The 18,272-nt window shown below is 44.8% G+C and overlaps 1 protein-coding gene across 1 annotated transcript in view; it reads left to right on the top strand.

Annotated features, from left to right (window-relative positions):
• Nucleotides 1-3,946: 3,946 nt before the first annotated feature.
• The window catches only part of LOC119968962 (immunoglobulin superfamily member 3-like), a 237,936-nt gene continuing 223,610 nt past the window's right edge, over nucleotides 3,947-18,272 (top strand). The window contains exon 1 of the mRNA XM_038802017.1: nucleotides 3,947-4,669. Within this exon, the coding sequence (XP_038657945.1) occupies nucleotides 4,630-4,669 (40 nt within the window). The 5' untranslated portion in view covers nucleotides 3,947-4,629. The remainder of the gene's footprint in view (nucleotides 4,670-18,272) is intronic.

Below are 18,272 nucleotides of genomic sequence, written 5' to 3'. Positions count from 1 at the left end.
ATTCCATAGATTCACAACCCTTTGGGTGAAGAAGTTCCTCCTAAACTGAGTCCTAAATCTACTTCCCCTTATTTTGAGGCTATGCCCCCTAGTTCTGCTTTCACCCGCCAGTGGAAACATCCTGCCCGCATATATCCTATCTATTCCCGTCATAATTTTATATGTTTCTATAAGATCCCCCCTCATCCTTCTAAATTCCAACAAGTACAGTCCCTGTCTACTCAACCTCTCCTCATAATCCAACCACTTCAGCTCTGGGATTAACCTAGTGAATCTCCTTTGCACACCCACCAGCGCCAGTACGTCCTTTCTCAAGTAAGGGGACCAAAACTGAACACAATACTCCAGGTGTGGCCTCACTAACACCTTATACAATTGCAGCATAACCTCCCTAGTCTTAAACTCCATCCCTCTAGCAATGAAGGACAAAATTCCATTTGCCTTCTTAATCACCTGTTGCACCTGTAAACCAACTTTTTGCGATTCATGCACTAGCACACCCAGGTCTCTCTGCACAGCAGCATGTTTTAATATTTAATCATTTAAATAATAATCCGTTTGCTGTTATTCCTACCAAAATGGATAACCTCACATTTGTCAACATTGTATTCCATCTGCCAGACCCTAGCCCATTCACTTAATCTATCCAAATCCCTCTGCAGACTTCCAGTATCCTCTGCACTTTTTGCTTTATCACTCATCTTAGTGTCATCTGAAAACTTGGACACATTGCCAAACAAATTACAAATGACAAATTACAGCCTTGGTGCAAACAAAAGAGCTGAACTCCAGGAGTTCAGGCTGCCCTTGATATCAAGGCAGCATTTGGCAATGTATGTCATCAAGGAACCCAGCAAAATTGGACAGTATGATGGCATAGTGGTTAGCATTGCTGCTTCACAGCACCAGGTGCCAGAGTTCGATCCTGGCTTTGGCTGACTCCGTGGAGTTGGAAACTTTTTCCTGTGTCTGTGTGGATTTCATCCGGGTGCTCTGGACTCCTCCCTTACCATCTGGTGATGTGCACGTTTTTTTTTCTTTATTCTTTCATGGGATATGAAAGGCCAGCATTTGTCACCCATCCATAATTGTCCTCGAACTAAATAGCATTTTGAAGAATCAACCACATTGCTGTGTATCTGGAGACACATGTGGCCAGACCAGGTAAGGACGGCAGATTTGTTTCCATAAAGGACATCAGCAACCCACATAGGCTTTCCTGACAATCGACAATGGTTTCATGGTCATCATTAGACTTTTATTGAATTTAAATTTCATCATTTGCCATGGCGGGATTCGAACTCGGGTCTCTGGGTTACTAGTCAAGTGACAATACCACAAATCCACCGCCTCCAGGTTGGCCATGATCATTACACGGGGTTACGGGGATAAGGCGGGGGAGTGGGCCTTGGTAGAGTGCTCTTTCGGAGGGTTGGTGCAGATTCGATGAGCCGAATGGCCTCCTTATGTGCTGTAGGGATTTTATGATTATATAGACTCAATAGGAATCAGAGGGGAAACTCTCTGCTGGTTGGAGTCATACCGAGCACGAAGGAAGTTGATTGAGGTTGATGGAGGTCAGTCAACTCAGTTCCAAGGCATCACTGCAGGAGTTCCTCAGGTCGTGTTCTAGGCCTAACCATCTTCAGTTACTTCACCAATGATCTTCCTTCCATCACAAGATCAGAAGTGAGGTTGTTTGCTGTTGACTGCACAATGCTTAGCACTGTTTGTGACTCCTCAGAATAAAAAAGCAGTTCATGTCCAAATACATCACAACCTGGCTTTGGCTGGCAAGTGGTAGGTAGAATTCATGCAAGTGCCAGGCAATGACCATCTTCAATAAAAGGGAAGCTAACCATCTCCTCTTGGCATTCAATGGCATTACCATAGCTGAGTCCTCCACTATCAACATCCTGGGGATTTCCATTGACCAGAAACTAAACTGGGCTAGCCATATAAATACTGAAGCTGCCAGAGCAGGTCAGAGACTAGGAATCATGTGACAAGTAACTCATCTCCTTACTCCCCAAAGTCTATCCACCATCTACAAGGCACAAATCAGGAGTGTGATGGAATACTCGCCACTTGCCTGGATGAGTGCAGCTCCAACAACACTCAAGAAGCTTGTCACCATCCAGGACAAAGCAGCTCACTTGATTGGCCGCCCATCCACAAACATTCACTCCCTCCATCACTGTTGCACAGAGGCAGCCATTTGTGCCATCCAGAAGATGCACTGCAGGAACTCACCAAGGCTCCTTAGACAGCATCTTCCAACCCCATGACCATTACTATCTAGAAGAACAAGAGCAGGGGATACATGAGAACACACCTGGAAGTTCCCCTCCAAGCCACTCACCATTCTGACTTGGAAATAGATTGCCGTCCTTTCACTGGGTCCAAATCCTGAAACTCCCTCCCTAGCAGCACTGTGGGTGTACCTACAGCACATGGAGTGCAGTGGTTCAAGAAAGCAGCTCACGACCACCTTCTCAATGGCAATTAGGGATGGGTAATAAATGTTGCCCTAACCAGCGATGCCCACATCTCATGAATGAATTTAAAAAACATAAAGTCATTGAGGCCTTCCCCGGTGGGCAGGAGGGGATAATGTATTTTTGCTATGATGTTAAGATATTTTGCCAAATTCAAAACCAGACAGGTTTAGAAATAGATTGGAATTGGGATCATGAATTTGTTTGCCGCTAATGAAAATTTACTGAATGCCTCAGTAATAAATCATGAGGTTGAAAAGTGAGAGGTCAAAATGTACAAAGTTTGAGAAAAAGGACTGCTCAGTTTACATTTTAGAGTTCTTCAGCTGATAAGTCAAAAAACAAACTGTCTTGTCCAAAACCAGATGAATGTCCTTAATTGCATGCCATACACTCTCTATCATTCCAGGGTTCAATCAAGCAAACACAGGGCAGCATGGTAGCACAGTGGGTAGCACAGTTGCTTCACAGCGCCAGGGTCCCAGGTTCTGTGCGGAGTCTGCATGTTCTCCCCGTGTCTGCGTGGGTTTCCTCCAGGTGCTCTGGTTTCCTCCCACAAGTCCTGAAAGATGTGCTGTTAGGCGAATTGAACATTCTGAATATTCCCTGTGTACCTGAACAGGCACCGGAATGTGGCGACGAGGGGCTTTTCACAGTAACTTCATTGCAGTGTTAATGTAAGCCAACTTGTGACAATAAAGATTATTATTGTGGGTGGCACAGTGGTTAGCACTGCTGCCTCACAACACCAGGGTTCTGGGTTCAATTCTGACCTTGGAATGTGAAGTTTGCACATTCTCCCCATATCTGTGTGGGTTTCCTCCGGGTGCTCTGGTTTCCTCCCACGGTCCAAAGATATGCAGGTTAGGTGGACTGGCTATGCTAAATGGCCCACAAGTGTCCAAAAGGTTAGGTTGGGTTATGGAGGATTGGGTTTAGGTAGGGTGGTCATTCACAGAGTTGGTGCAAACTCGATGGGCCGAATGTCCTCCGTCTGTACTGTAGGATTCTATTCTATCCGGTGATAGTACCATGTTGTTCTCATCTGGGGACAATATCCACACTAGGGGCTCAGTCAGGAGTTAGATAGTCTCGGGCATTATCCAAATTGAAGATGTATTGACCCTTCTAAAAATAGGGGTTTGCAAGTTTTAGGAAAAATAAGAGTAACGCAAACGGGACCAATACATCCCCCAGCTAAGGCGGCAGAATTGTTATCGGTCTATCCTGTGTATGCACCGCCTACCATACTTTCAGCACGGTATGGTTCCACATGCATTAATATTTGAACAGGTCTAAACATAATTCACACTTAGTTCAGATCCAAGTAAGTAGCGCCGGCGAAGGTGTCATTCTTTCTCTCTTTATTTTCTTTTCCTCGTTCGTTTTTTTTTGTCGGCGGCACTGCACAGCACATTGCGCCCCACTCCGTCCACATTCCCTTTGTCCCTCTCTGCTGTTCGAAACCTGCTTCTCCCTCCCTCCTGCCTCGCTCTGCTTTTCCCAATCGGTTTTGTTTCATGGCTTCTCCATGAATCTTTGTTCTGTTTCTCTCTCTCCGTTCTCCCCTCACTGTACAGTACTTTGTTTTTGTCCACCTCTAATCCCTTCCACTCTCTCGTTTTCACAAGGCAGCCCACATTTCCACCCACTCTTTGACGCAGGCTCCCCAGCCCCATATCTCCGGCACTGGTGCCGCGTAATTGGATCGCTGTCTGGCAGCTTCTGGGCGGATCCCATCATTCAAACCATTCCCACTCCAGCCTATCGCCAGAGCGCTCGTGTGTGTCCCCAGCCCGGCTCAGCATCTGCTCACATGAAGCTGGAAAGAGGGTGTGAGGAGCCCTGAGCGCACCTGGCCGGAAACCTCGGCCAAAGAAAGGCAGCCCTCACCTGGACAGCAGACCATCACTCACTGTGGAGACACGGGTGCTTCTGGCGCCTTCCAACTCCCCGCGATTCCCCTTTCTCCGGCAACGGCGCATCACCCATGGAGGCACTGACGGGTCAAGGCTCAAGCAGGAAACCTCAGTGATTTAGGATTAGAAGCAAAGAGCACTTGTGAGAGAGCTGTAACCTGATTGTAAACAGAGGCATTGTTTCAACAATTGAAAGCGAATCTTCGGCAAAGATGAACTACCCTCCCATCCGCTTGATCGCATTGTTATTGGGTGAGTTTTGAAATTAGTAACTGGAGCTCTGCGATTCGGTATTTTGAATTATTTCAAATCGGATCTTCAACAACGGCAGCCTTCTTGCATCAAAAAGTGCATTTCTAACAGATTAATAGTTTTACTTTTGGGTAAATTTAAAATATCTACTGTTAATCAAACTGATGTACTTGTGGTATAGAAGGTCAGGATTGTACAAATCTTTTCTTCAATGTCATGAATGCTGTCTCTGGTAGAAATATATTTCAAAAGTGTGAAGAGAATCTCAGCATTTTTCAAATCTCAGTTCACGGTTGCTTCGGCCAGTATAAACTCACTGGAACTGATGAGAAGGATGAAGCCCATAAACAGATCTTGTTCTCTTTGACCAACATCGCCTTTTTCTTTTTTGTTCAGTGGTCCAAGCAGAACCTGGTGAGGCTCATGACCAATCAATCACGGCTCGCTTTTCGTGCTGAAAACCCCTGTTTGTTTACATGATCAATCTGGATTGATTTCTGATTATGTTGATCACTCTTGAGTTCAAACTGGCTGCATGATGCCCTTTGCAGTGGAAGATAATTGAATTACGATCACCATTCTGATGGCTTTAAATTTGCTGATGTACAACTTGTAATGATGTCACAGGCATAAGGTTGTTTGAACATCACCCCATATCTAAAATTAGAATTGAAAGAGCTGAGTAATTCCAGCCAGTTGCATTTAGCCATAGAATCACTACAGCGCAGAAGGAGGCCATTCGGCCCATTGAGTCTGCACTGACCCTCCGAAACAGTACCCTAGGCCCACTCTCCCACCCTATCCCTGTGACTCCACCTGACCTTTGGACACACGTAAGGGCAATTTAGCATGGCCAATCCACCTAACCTGCACATCTTTGGACTGTGGAGGAAACCGGAACACCCAGAGGACAAAGGCAGAATGTGCAAACTCCACACATACAGTCATCCGAGGTCGGAATTGAAGCGGGTCCCTGGTGCTGTGAGGCAGCAATGCTAACCACTGTGCCACCGTGCCACCCTGTTACATGTTGATCATAATTTACCTATGTTGATTTGAATTCAGTTTACGCATTTTGAATTCTGTGCAGCTAAGTATATAACTATTATTTTGAATTTTTTTTGATTTGATTTATTATTGTCACGTATTAGTATACAGTGAAAAGTATTGTTTCTTGCATGCTGTACAAACAATGCATACTGTACATAGGGAAGGAAGGAGAGATTGCAGAATATAATGTCACAGTTATAGCAAGGTGTAGAGAAAAGATCAACTTAATACGAGGTAGGTCCATTCAAAAGTCTGATGGTAGTAGGGAAGAAGCTGTTCTTGACTCGGTTGGTACGTGACCTCAAAAGTTGGTATCTTTTTCCTGATGGAAGAAGGTGGAAGAGAGTATGTCCGGGGTGCGTGGGGTCCTTAACTATGCTGGCTGATAAAAGTGGTACATAGAGCCCACTTAACAAGAACCCGAATGAGTAGGTTCTTCCCGGAGGTGGAGGACAGATGTGAACGGTGCCAAGTAGGCCCGGCCAACCACGCCCACATGTTCAGGTCTTGCCCCAGACTTGTGGAGTACTGGACATTCTTCTTTGAGGCAATGTCCAAAGTAGTGGGGGTGAGGGTGGAGCCATGCCCGAAAGTGGCGGTCTTCGGGGTCTTGGACCAGCCAGATCTATTCCTGGGGAGGCGGGCGGACGCCCTTGCCTTTGCCTCCCTGATCGCCCGCCATAGAATCCTGTTTGGCTGGCGGTTAGCAGCACCACCCAGAGCTGCAGACTGGCTGTCCGACCTCTCGGAATCTCTCCAAATGGAGAAAATCAAATTCGGCATCCGAGGGTCAGACGACGGCTTCCAGAGATCGTGGGAGCCATTCACGCGACTGTTCCGGGACCTGTTTGTGGCCAACGAACAAGAGGAAGAATAGCCAGGTAGCCAAGAATCAGAGGAAATTAGTCAAGAATCGGGGGAAAGTAGCCAAGGCATGATAGGGAGAGATAGACTGGGAGGGAGGGGGGAGGGAGGGGGGGAGGGGGGGGGGGGAACGGCTAAACCTGAGGAAAGAAAGGCGAACCGTGGAGGGGGGAGGGGGAACAAGAGAGGAGAACCAGCGAGGTGGTAGGGGAGGGTGGGGAGGGAGGGGGGGGGGGGGGGGGCAGCAGGGAAATGGGAGCCGGAAGGAAGGCACGGGATACCAAAACATGCATGACATCACCAGGATCGGGTAACGAGGAAAATTAAGATGGAGGACGGGAGGAGCAACAGAAGCGGAGGCGAGTGCGGGACGGCAGCGAGATCCGTCTGGGAGAAGCAGGCGACAACAACACGAAACACAGCCAAGTATCGCACACTGTAATTATCTCCCCAGCACCCAAATGTATATTTGCCTGCCCAATTCCTCCCCCCCCCCCCCCCCCCTTATCCTGAGTACATAACAGTAATTATACCTTGTTCAAAAACCCAATAAAAAACATTTATTTAAAAACTATGCTGGCTGCCTTTCTGAGGTAGCGGGAATTATAGATAGAGTCAATGGATGGGAGGCTAGTTTGCGTGATGGACTGGGCTACATTCACGACCTTTTGTAGTTTCCTGCAGTCTTGGGCAGAACAGGCTCCATACCAGGCTGTGATACAACCAGAAAGAATGCTTTCTATGGTGCATCTGTAGAGGTTTGTGAGGGTCGTAGCTGACGTGCCAAATTTCCTTCGTCTTCTAGGAAAGTAGAATCATTGGTGGATTTTCTTGACTATAGTGTCGGCATGGGGGGGACCAGGACAGGCTGATGATGATCTGTACACCTAAAAACTTGAAGTTCTCGACCCTTTCTACTTCGTTCCCAATTGTTAGAGATTAAATTGTTTCTACTATTGGTTTAAGTCTGATTTCAGAGCAGCATGCATTCTCATGCTCAAATTAAATACGTGAGACAGCAGTAAAATGAGTTGCGTCTCAAGGTGCAACATTACTGGAAGTGTAAACTACATTAATTCAAAAAGTTAATTTTTCTTTAAATTTAGAGTACCCAATTACTTTTTTTCCAATCAAGGGCAATTTAGCATGGCCAATCCACCTAATCTACACATCTTTGGGTTGTGGGGGTGAAACCCACATGGACACAGGGAGAATGAGCAAACTCCACATGGACAGTGACCCAGGGCTGGGACCGAACCCGGGTCCTCAGCGCCCTAGCCAGCAGTGCAGACCACTACGCCACTGTTCCACCCAGAATGGTAATTTAAAAAATGTACATATTTCATCTCAAAATGAGAAACTTATATTGGGGAATGGAACAAGGAACTGGACACCAAGTGAAGCACGCTTCATTCCAAACCATATGTCTTCATACCAATCTTAGAAAGACGAAACCTACTTCAGCAATATGAATTTTCAAGTCTTAGAGCACTCACATTTATTAGTTTATTAGTCTTCTTCTGCGCCGAACACTTATCCATCTAAGAAATTCTGAGTCACTGGTCATTGGTTCTATGTATCGTTACATGGCTGGTGAGCTTAATCCTAGAGCCACATCTGCAACCACACACTTAGTAGGTGTTTCTAGGAGGTGGAATCAGTCCTTGGGCTCAAGATCGCTGTTAATCCTTTGTCCGGCGACTTTTCCGAGTCGTCTCTTGCCGTCCTGTGTTCTCGAAGAATTGTGTCCCTTCAATCAGGAGGTTCCTCCAAGTAGGTCTTTTCTGAGCCAGGGTCTCCCAGAAATTGACGCCTGTGTTGCAATTCTTGAGATAAGCCTTCAGGGTATCTTTGAAGAGGTTCCTTTTGTCTTCCTCGGGAGCCTTCCTTGAGCTGGGAAAAGGAGATTTGCTTTAGCAGTTGGGACTCTGACATCCTAAGCACATGGCTGGCCCAGTGGAGTTGGTTTCGGATGATAATGACCTGGATGCTGATGCTCTTGGCTCTTTCAAGGACTTCGATGTTAGTGTCCTCCCTGCTTATGCCGGAGGATGATGACCTGGATGCTGATGCTCTTGGCTCCTTCAAGGACACCGATGTTAGTGTCCTCCTTGCTGATGCCGGATGATCATGACCTGGATGCTGATGCTCTTGGCTCCTTCAAGGACACCAATGTTAGTGTCCTCCCTGCTGATGCGGAGAATCCATCTCCGACAGTATTTGGGTACTTCTCCAGGGCCTTGAAGTGGCGTTTGTATGTAGCCCATGTAGCCTATGTTTCTGAGCCACATAGAAGAGTTAGGAAGTCGACTGCCTTGTACATGAGGATCTTGATGTTGACACAAATGTCACGATCATAAAAGGATTGCAACAAAATACAGTATAAAATCTGTCCAATCTGGTCATGGTGCACCCATGTACATATCCATAATCATTCTATATCCTGGAAGAGACAAAATAAGGGAAAACAAACCTGTGACTGGTTGAGCAAAAACTTTTCAACTCTCTAAATCAGTTGAGGGAGATTATGGTAACTCATACAGATCATAATTGTAATTAACTGGTAACAGTCACCCCATTACTGGAAACCTACTCTCTCAGTAAATTATGAAATACCCAGTTAAAACATTCTAATGACTCCTTATTGAATTTTGTATATGTCTTCACAGTAGAAAACACAAAGCATCCTAAGAATAGTAGAAAAGTAGATTGCAAAAGGAAGAGAGGAACTTAAATGAATCACAATCCCAAGGAAAAAGTACTAGAAAAACTAATATGTCTAACAGTTGACAGGCCTCCTCGGCTTGTTGGGCTTGATGCATTTGGGTGTAATCTTCCGAACTGAAAAGGTCCCAGAGGGACCTTTCTAATCACACTATTCACAAAAGGAAGGGGCAGGAAGCAGCAAACTACAGGTCAGTTAGTCTTGCATCTCCCATTATGAAAAAACTAGAATCCATCATTAATTCAGGAGTTAAGCAAGATACTTAGAAAATCATAATACAATCAGGCAGAGTCAACATGGTTTTGTGAGAGGGAAATTGTGTTTGACTAATTTATTAGACTTCTCTGAGGATGTAACATGCAGGGTAGATAAAGGGGAACCAGTAGATGTAATGTGTGTAGTATATTTGGATTACAAGGCATTGGATAAGGTGTCACATAAAAAGTTACACCACAGAGCACATGGTGATATATCGGCGTGGATAGAGGATTGGCTTTTTAAACAGGAAACAGAGTTGGGATAAATGTGTAATTTTCAGTATGAAGAACTGTAACCAGTGCAGTGGTGCAGAGATCAGCACCAAGGCCTCACCTATTTAAGATTCATATTAACAACATAAATAAAGGGACAGACTGTATTGTAGCCAAATTTGCTGATGATACAAAGATTGGTAGGAAAGCATGTTATGATGAAGATAGTCCGCAAAGGGATATTGAATGATTAAGTGAGTGAGCAAAAAATTGGCAAATTGAGTATTATGTGGTTGTCAACTTTAGCAGGACGAATCGAAAAGCAGAATATTATTTAAATGGATGTCCTTGTACATGAATTACTAAATGTTAGCATGCAGGGACAGCAATTAACGGGGAAGGGAAATCAAATTTTGGCCTTTATTGCAAGAGGGCAGGAGTATAAAAATAGCGATGTCTTCAACTACAGCTGGACAGGGCATTGATGACACTGCACCTGGAGAATTGAACAGTGCTGGTTCCCTTAAGGAGGGATACACTTACATTTGAAACAGTTCAGAGAAAATTCACTCAGCTGATTCCAGGGATGAAGGACTTGTCTTCTAAGGAAAGGTTGAGCAGATTGTGTCTATACTCATTGGCGTTTAGAAGAATGACTGCACGATTCTTAAAAAAAATATAAATTTACAATACTCAACTCTTTTCTTTTCAATTAAGGGGCAATTTAGCGTGGCCAATCTACCTACCCTGCACATCTTTGGGTTGTGGGGGTGAAACCCACGCAGACACGGGGAGAATGTGCAAACTCCACACGGACAGTGACTAGGGGCCTGGATCGAACCCGGGTCTTTGTGGGCATGAGGCAGCAGTGCTAACCACTGCGTCACCATGCCTCCCTCTGACTGCACGATTCTGAGGGGGCTTGACAGGGTGGATGCTGAGAGAATGTAGAACTTGGAGCACCATTAAAAAAGACCAGAAAAAGCCGGCAGCCAGAAATCTCATGATCGGAAAAAGGGAGCCGATCTATGTTTTAAAAAAAAAATTCAAGCAAATTAGCGTGGCCAATTCACTTACCCTGCACATCCTTGGGTTGTGGGGGTGAGACCCATGCAGACACGGGGAGAATGTGAAAATTCCATAGACAGTGACCTGGCCTCAGGATTGAACCCAGGTCATAAAATCATAAGCTTTACAGTGCCGGAGGAGGCCATTCGGCCCATCAAGTCTGTACCAGCCCTTGGAAAGAGCACCCTACCTCCACCCTATCCCCGTAACCCAGGAACCCATCTAACCTTTTTGGACACTAGCGGCAATTTATCATGGCTGAGCCGCCTAACCTGCAGATCTTTGGACTGTGGGAGGAAACCGGAGCACCCGGAGGAAACCCACCCAGACACGGGGAGGACGTGCAGACTCCGCACAGACAGTGGCCCAAACCGGGAATCGAACCTGGGACCCTGGAGCTGTGGAGCAACTGTGCTAACCACTGTGCCACCGTGCCGACCATCGATATTTGGCAACGCAGAAATCCACCACCCACGCACCCCTGACACACACACACACGTGGAACCACCCCCCTCCCCCAACTGAACTCCCCAGAGGGTCTCATGGGCGTGTGCCAGCGTGCCGGGGGAAGTGCCAGCAGTCCAGGGTACTGCCTGGCCATTTCCCTCTCACTCTGTGGGCAAAACGTAACTGTGCGCCCTCGGCGGGTTGCCTTGGCCTGGCTCCCATTTTTAAAAAGCAGTTGCTAATCTTGCCGACATGACGCGGCGTAGGCATGAGGGGAATTCTTAATGTTTGGGCATGATATGGCAGTGAAGTCCACTAATTATATTTAAATGTATTGAAATTAGGTTCTGGTACTCAAAGTCTGAGTTTCTTCAAACTCAGGGCAAATTTTCCGTTCTCTGTATAGAATGCTAGCTGAGGCGAGAAGACCAGCATGCAACTCACCAGCAACAAAATATCGCAGATCTGAAGAATAGTCACACAGACTCGAAACATTAACCCGCGTTTCTCACTCAGTGAGATGCTGCCAGATCTGCGGAATTTTCCAGCATTATCTGCTTTTATCCAAGTATGATACTTTAGTTTTATGTGCCATGGTCCTAACAATGCAATCTAAATCCTAAATGCTTACCCAATGGCCACCTCACACCGCCTCTACGGTTTAAGCAGTGTTTATCTTGCAAACCTTTTGCATCCAGCAATGAAAGAAAACTGTCAGCAGTTCAAAGAGCTGGAAATTCATCTTGGGCGGTGATGTAAAACGGCCAGTGAACTGACTGACTACCCCATGTAGACAGTGTTTGACACTTGGTTCCATTGGCTGTATGTGATGGGCAGTCAATTCACCACCACCTGAGAGCACTTTTACCCTGAGGACATTGAAAGCTGAACACGAAAATGGACTGAGAGCAACATTTATAAACTGAAGTAGTATGAACTGTCCCTTTTTAGTACAGCTGATGTCGCAAATACCAGCTGAATACGAATGTCACATTTAATGCTCCGTTATAAAGTCTGCCAGTATAAGGGCAAAATGTGCATTTTAAATGAATACACCATGCTCCGTTTGCTAAACTGGCAGTAACACTCCTCTTCAGAGTGGCTGGCCCTCTGTATGTATGCACTATCATTTACATTGTTTTCCCAGTCATTGTTACCTTCTTGAAATCCGATTATATAATTCTTTGCAGTATACAGATTTCTAGGAGTTTTGTGGTGGCTGTCTGTCAACCTGTGCCTATCTTCAGCAAAAGGGCTGTCAGCAGGAGATTTTCCTAGTCAGTGGAAAGATAAGGCTTTGATCCTTCGAGTCTAGTGCTGCCAGTCTATAGGGAGGCTGGTTGTGGACTTTCCATTGTTGTGGACTTTCCAATGTATTATCTGGATGATTCCGAAGACTTGCCTCCAAAAGCCTCTGCAGCAGTATTTTGTCCTTGTAGATATCGTACAGGTGCCTCCTGTTTGTTTCCTGTTTATTCCCTCCTTTCCCCTTTATTTCATTTTTGCTATTACCGTTTTGATCCACGGATGAGTAATGAACTTGTGACTTTAATGCAGCCTGCAACTTAAAGGCAAAGCAGCTTGTGGGTGGTCTGTGTCTTCACATTGAAGCAGAGGATTGCTGCAGCAGAGGGGATTTATGATGACTCTCTTTGATTGACTTGGCTGTTGGCCAATGAATCGGCAAAATGGGGTGGTGCTCTGCCCTGTGGCAGTTGGTGATTGGATCTGGCCACACTGCTGTGTTTTTCGGTGGGATGTTGATTTCACTTTGGATTCTGCAGGGTAGATGGAGGAATCTAACCAAATTGCTCCAGGAATATCCAATTAATTCTCACCAAAAGCGTCACTGTGAGAATCTGATAATTCTCTCTAAAAAGCCTGTAAAGGAGCTCTCCTCTCTACCTAGCAGGTCTGGGCATGGTTCTCTTGGGGCAGTGGGGAGATAAAGTCAGACCACAAGATGAAGGCAGAGTTTGATGCAAAATCAAGTATCTCTGCAGAAAGATAGAGGCTTGGACACAAACCTGGAACCAAGGGCCAGCTAGATGAGAACTCTCGGAACTCCAGAAAGTCTGCTGCCTGTGAGTAAGAGATTTCGTAATGTACCAGGACTCTGACTGATTGACTGCACCAAATGCCATTACCAGCTAAAAATGAAAGAATCTGATCTGCAAGAAAACGGTGAAAAAAGTATACCAAAGAATCACCATCAGAAGCAAAAACCCTTGACCTTTACCTTTATTATTTTCTTTCCTCCCCCCCTCCCCCTTCTGTGTTAATCTGTCACGTGTGTGTGAAGAGGGTGGGGCAGTAAAAGGGGGAGTCAGGTATTCGCTCACCGTTAACTAGTTGCTTTACTGCATATTCTATATTTGTTCTGGTTATAAATAAACAGTAATTGTGTTTAAACTCACAAACCTGGTGGCTGTAATTATTAGGCAGCCAAGGGCTAAGGGCCGAATTCTTATGAAAATCATGTGATTTTCATAAGAATTATTGGTTAATTCACTTGTGATTACAGGACGAATGGGGCTGGAATTGACCACGCACTTACTTGCACAGGGTGTCGTAACAATATTAAGTTTCTTAAAAAAAAACTGAAGATAAATAATAGCACAAAGAAGTATTCTTGATTTTGTTTTTTATTAATTCAAATTTGAGTGCTTTATTAAGAAAGACTTTAGAACATCTTTCGCATCCCCTAGGATGTTCCAAAATGCTTCCCAGCCAGGGCTGTGCATTTGAAGAGTAGTCACTTGTTATGCAGGACATGTGGAAATTTACAGCTTTTTAAAAATGTTTACAGGTGAAAATTAATGAACATTACAAAGAGAATTTGAGACTCTTGGCTAAACTTAGATAAAAGATGATGGGCGCGATTCTCCCGAGTCACGAAAACTTGGGAAGCTGGCGTCAAAAACGGGCGCGTTTGACGCCAGCCTCCGCCCCCCCGACCGGGAACCGATTCAGCTCCCCAGTCGGGGCTAGCATCCCGCGGCCGTGAATTCCGGTGGGCACCGATCGCGGGCCGATGGCACCCTTGGCACGGCCGTGGTACTGCCGTGCCAATCAGTGCCATGGTTCCCCAGTTCGGGACTTTACGGCCGTTTTTACGAACGGTCAGACCAGGTGTGTTTTACGTTCGTAAAAACGGCCGTAAAGGCCTTGGAAATCGGCCCATCGGCCAGGGGTGAATCGCTGCTCGCCATAAAAAAATGGCGGGCAGCGATTCGTGTCGGGAGGCGGCCGTGGGGGGGGGGGGGGGGAGAATAGCGGGAGGGCGTCGGACCAGCGTGTCCGTAAAAATTTACGCCGCCCGCTATTCTCCGAATTTTCGTAAGCGCGGAGAATTGCACCCGATAAATCTGAGAGCCCGTGCTTGTGTGACATGCAACCTACATTTAAAGCTATAGAAATTCTTGCCACCTCAAGACTTGAGCTATGTAACATTTGTAAACAATTTTGGGCAGTATTGTTCAGTAAACAAATCCAACAGCTCAGCCTTTCCTCCCCTTCACTGTTCTTTGCTTTGTTATGGTGCACAGGAGAGGGAAATGTGGATTTCTGTCACCTCCTCACATACTTCTGGGATTTTCCTGCAGGAGTGATATTAAGGTTGTTGGAAATATATCTGATGTTAATGAATGAAAGTCCATCGTCTCATGTATTTTTTTCATTACGCCCAAGCAATTGTTACATTCCAGGTTTTCAAAATTGCTAAGGAGATGGGGAATTAAAAAATATAAGCAGGGCAATACATTGTACTTTTTAAATATTCTTTTATGGGATGGGAGCGTGGTTGGCAAAACGGCCATCTGTTGCTCATCCCTAATTGCTCTTGAGACGATGGTGCTGGCTGCCTACTTGAGCTGCATCCATCCATCTGGTGTGGGTACTAATATACTGAATTGAAAATGTTTTTAAAATTGCCCACGTTCTTCAGTTACCAAGAGGTAGCTGTCGATGGAAGTAGCCAAGGACTGCAATTGTAATGTGCACAAATCAGAAGTTCACCCAAGAATACTTCAGTTGGCTGTGTAGGATAATCTACCAGGTCACCAGCGGGGGCCTCAGGCGAGCGCAAAGTTCACCCTGTACTAGTTTCAGCCAAATCATTCCCAGGAAGGAAACCCGACAGGTTGAGTAAATTATTTTTCTAGTGAGCCCCTGACAATAGTGGAAAGAAATGGCTCTTCAGATTAACTTTTACTTACTATGTACTTATATGCAAGATCACTTGCATACAAGATGAGAAATGTTCACCCTGCCCTTGCAGTTGAAAGACTTGAATAAAATCTTTGATCCATGCTTATGTCATATGCCATCACTAAAGCGTTGGCAGTTTTACCCTTTCAATGACTGAAGTAGCCCTAATTCCTGACAGGAAGGCATTCCAACATCCTGTATATTTTGGGGAACTGGCACATCTGTCACAATGATTCCTTTTGAATGCAGGAAATTTGATCTTAATTTGCAACGTGACTGTTCCACACAATTTACAAAAGCCATGGATATAGAGAGAAGGCTGTACAAAACAAAATAATTGGCGAAAAGAAAACAGGAGATGGGTTAGCGATGGGATGGAAATGGACGACACACTGCCGAATGCTGGCTGGGAGACAAACTAATTCTGAGAGTCAACGACACAAAGTCAATCCAGAGTGAACTCTGTATTGTCCAGAGCAATGAGTGACTGATATGAACCCATTCCCCCGACTGTCAACTTCCAAACCGTGGTTTTAAGTTAACACAAGAGCAAAGCATCGCAGTTACTGGAAATCTGAAATAAAGAAACAGAAAATATTGGTATTACCAACAGGTCAGACAGCATCTGTGGAGGGAGAAAGGGAGTTAACACAGCTGACCTTTTATCATTTTCATTTTCATTTCATTTCATTTTTCATTATCAGAATTATGGCTTTACATTCTTGTCTTATGTGTATACATGGTACATAATACAAAGGATTAGATTTAGATTTTTAGATGCATTCTCTCATTCTCACTGTATGTTGATCTGAAAGATGTTAAATTCCGATGTAAATTAAACATTTCTCTGGTAACTTTTAGTATGCAAAAGAAAAGGTAAAACCATCATGACATTTCACAAAGATTCAAGATGGGATTTTGGTCGCCAACTGTTTTTGGAAAAGGGTGTGATGTACCGCCTTGCAAGGTGTTGTGATTAGATTTCCCTGCGCAATCTTGTTAATATTGATGGCACGGCACCTATAGTGAGACAGAATCTGCTAATGTTTCATCTGCTTTGCTCTTGTTTTTTGTCAAATAAGGAAGCCAGCAAGAAATTAATATTATCCAACCAGCCTGCCAACAGCAGTCTACCTAAAGCATGATTAATACCAATGGGCTGGAGGTGTCATATGTTGTTGCGTTTCAGTAGACCAGCACAAATTTATTCATTTCTCAGAGCACCTATATTTGGGACTTCTTTAATCAGATCGTCAATTTATGCTTATTTATCGATAATTGTGTGATGTTGACTGGTGACAATGAACAGGTGAGGTGATCTTGCCCCAATGGGGCTGTTTAGCACACTGGGCTAAATCACTGGCTTTGAAAGCAGACCAAGCAGGCCAGCAGCACAGTTCGATTCCCGTAACAGCCTCCCCGAACAGGCGCCGGAATGTGGCGACTAGGGGCTTTTCACAGTAACTTCATTGAAGTCTACTCGTGACAATAAGCGATTTTCATTTTTTTTCATCTATTTCATATGGAATCTTTATGGCCATCAGAGTGACTAGATTTTCATTGTATTATCCTAATCTAGACTGAATTTGAACTGTAGGTTATCTACATTTTTGTTGCATGTGCAGCATATGAAAAAGTTACAAAAGCTAATTACTGACAGATTACTGGAGAACTCCCCATTGTTGAAACCCCAAAAGGTCAGATTGTACAATCATCATGATGGGGAAATTATCAGCGATCGCCACAATTACTCTCTGGAACTGACAGCACGTTCTTGCACCTGCAGTTGTGCAGTTAAATGTGGAATCATGATGCTGCTGTCAATGATTCTAAGCTACCCTGTACATTGAAGACCCATAGACTGAAATCAAGTAGAAATCACTGAGCTGACCTAAACGTTCTCTATGAGTCCACATGTAAAAACCCTTGATAGGTTGAAAAAGTTGTGGCTGGCATTTTAACAACATACTCAGTTCATACTTACTGATCAACAGCCTCATTGTCCTGAAAAACTATTCTTTTATTTGTGCATTGTCAAATTTGTTTTGTGATGATAAGTTAACATTTTTACACATTATTATTGATGTTTATTGTATTTCAGCGTGCACTTTAATCCATAGAACCCCTACTGTGCAGAAGGAGGCCATTTGGCCCATCACATCTGCACTGATCCTTTGAAAGAGCACCCCATCTAAGCCTAATCCCCCACACTATTCCTGTAAACTCACCCAATCTTTAGACATTAAGGGGCAACTTAGCATGGCCAATCCACTAACCTGCACATCTTTGGACTGTGGGAGGAAACGTAGCCCCCAGAGGAAACCCACACAGTCACCCAAGGTTGGAATCGAACCCTTGTCCCTGGTGCTGAGACAGTGTTGCTAACCAACATGCTACCCCATGGTATGGTCCAGTCATTTAATTGGCTTTCTATAAAATGTAAATTAAAAGTGAAAAATTCAGTCCATTTTACCTCCCTGTTTGCTGTCTGTGAAAATACTTCAGTGTGATTGGTTGCTTATCCTGTTTGATGCCAAAACTTGTTCAGTTGGTGATCCACTCGATTTGCTGGCAGATGCAGATTGACATCAGTAAAATAAAAATATACATTGTTAAATCTTTGGCAGCAGTTTTTTATGTGGTTGGTGGTGAGCACCGTCATTTCGCTGCTGAACTCAAAATGGCATGGTAGCACAGTGGTTAGCATTGTTGCTTCACAGCACCATGGTCCCAGGTAGTCTGCATGTTCTCCCAGTGTCTGCGTGGTTTT

Source organism: Scyliorhinus canicula, chromosome 7, assembly GCF_902713615.1.
Source record: "Scyliorhinus canicula chromosome 7, sScyCan1.1, whole genome shotgun sequence".
In the NCBI taxonomy this organism is placed as follows: domain Eukaryota; kingdom Metazoa; phylum Chordata; class Chondrichthyes; order Carcharhiniformes; family Scyliorhinidae; genus Scyliorhinus; species Scyliorhinus canicula.
The sequence above is the reverse complement of the archived record's forward strand: the minus strand, read 5'-3'. Positions and strand labels throughout refer to the sequence as shown.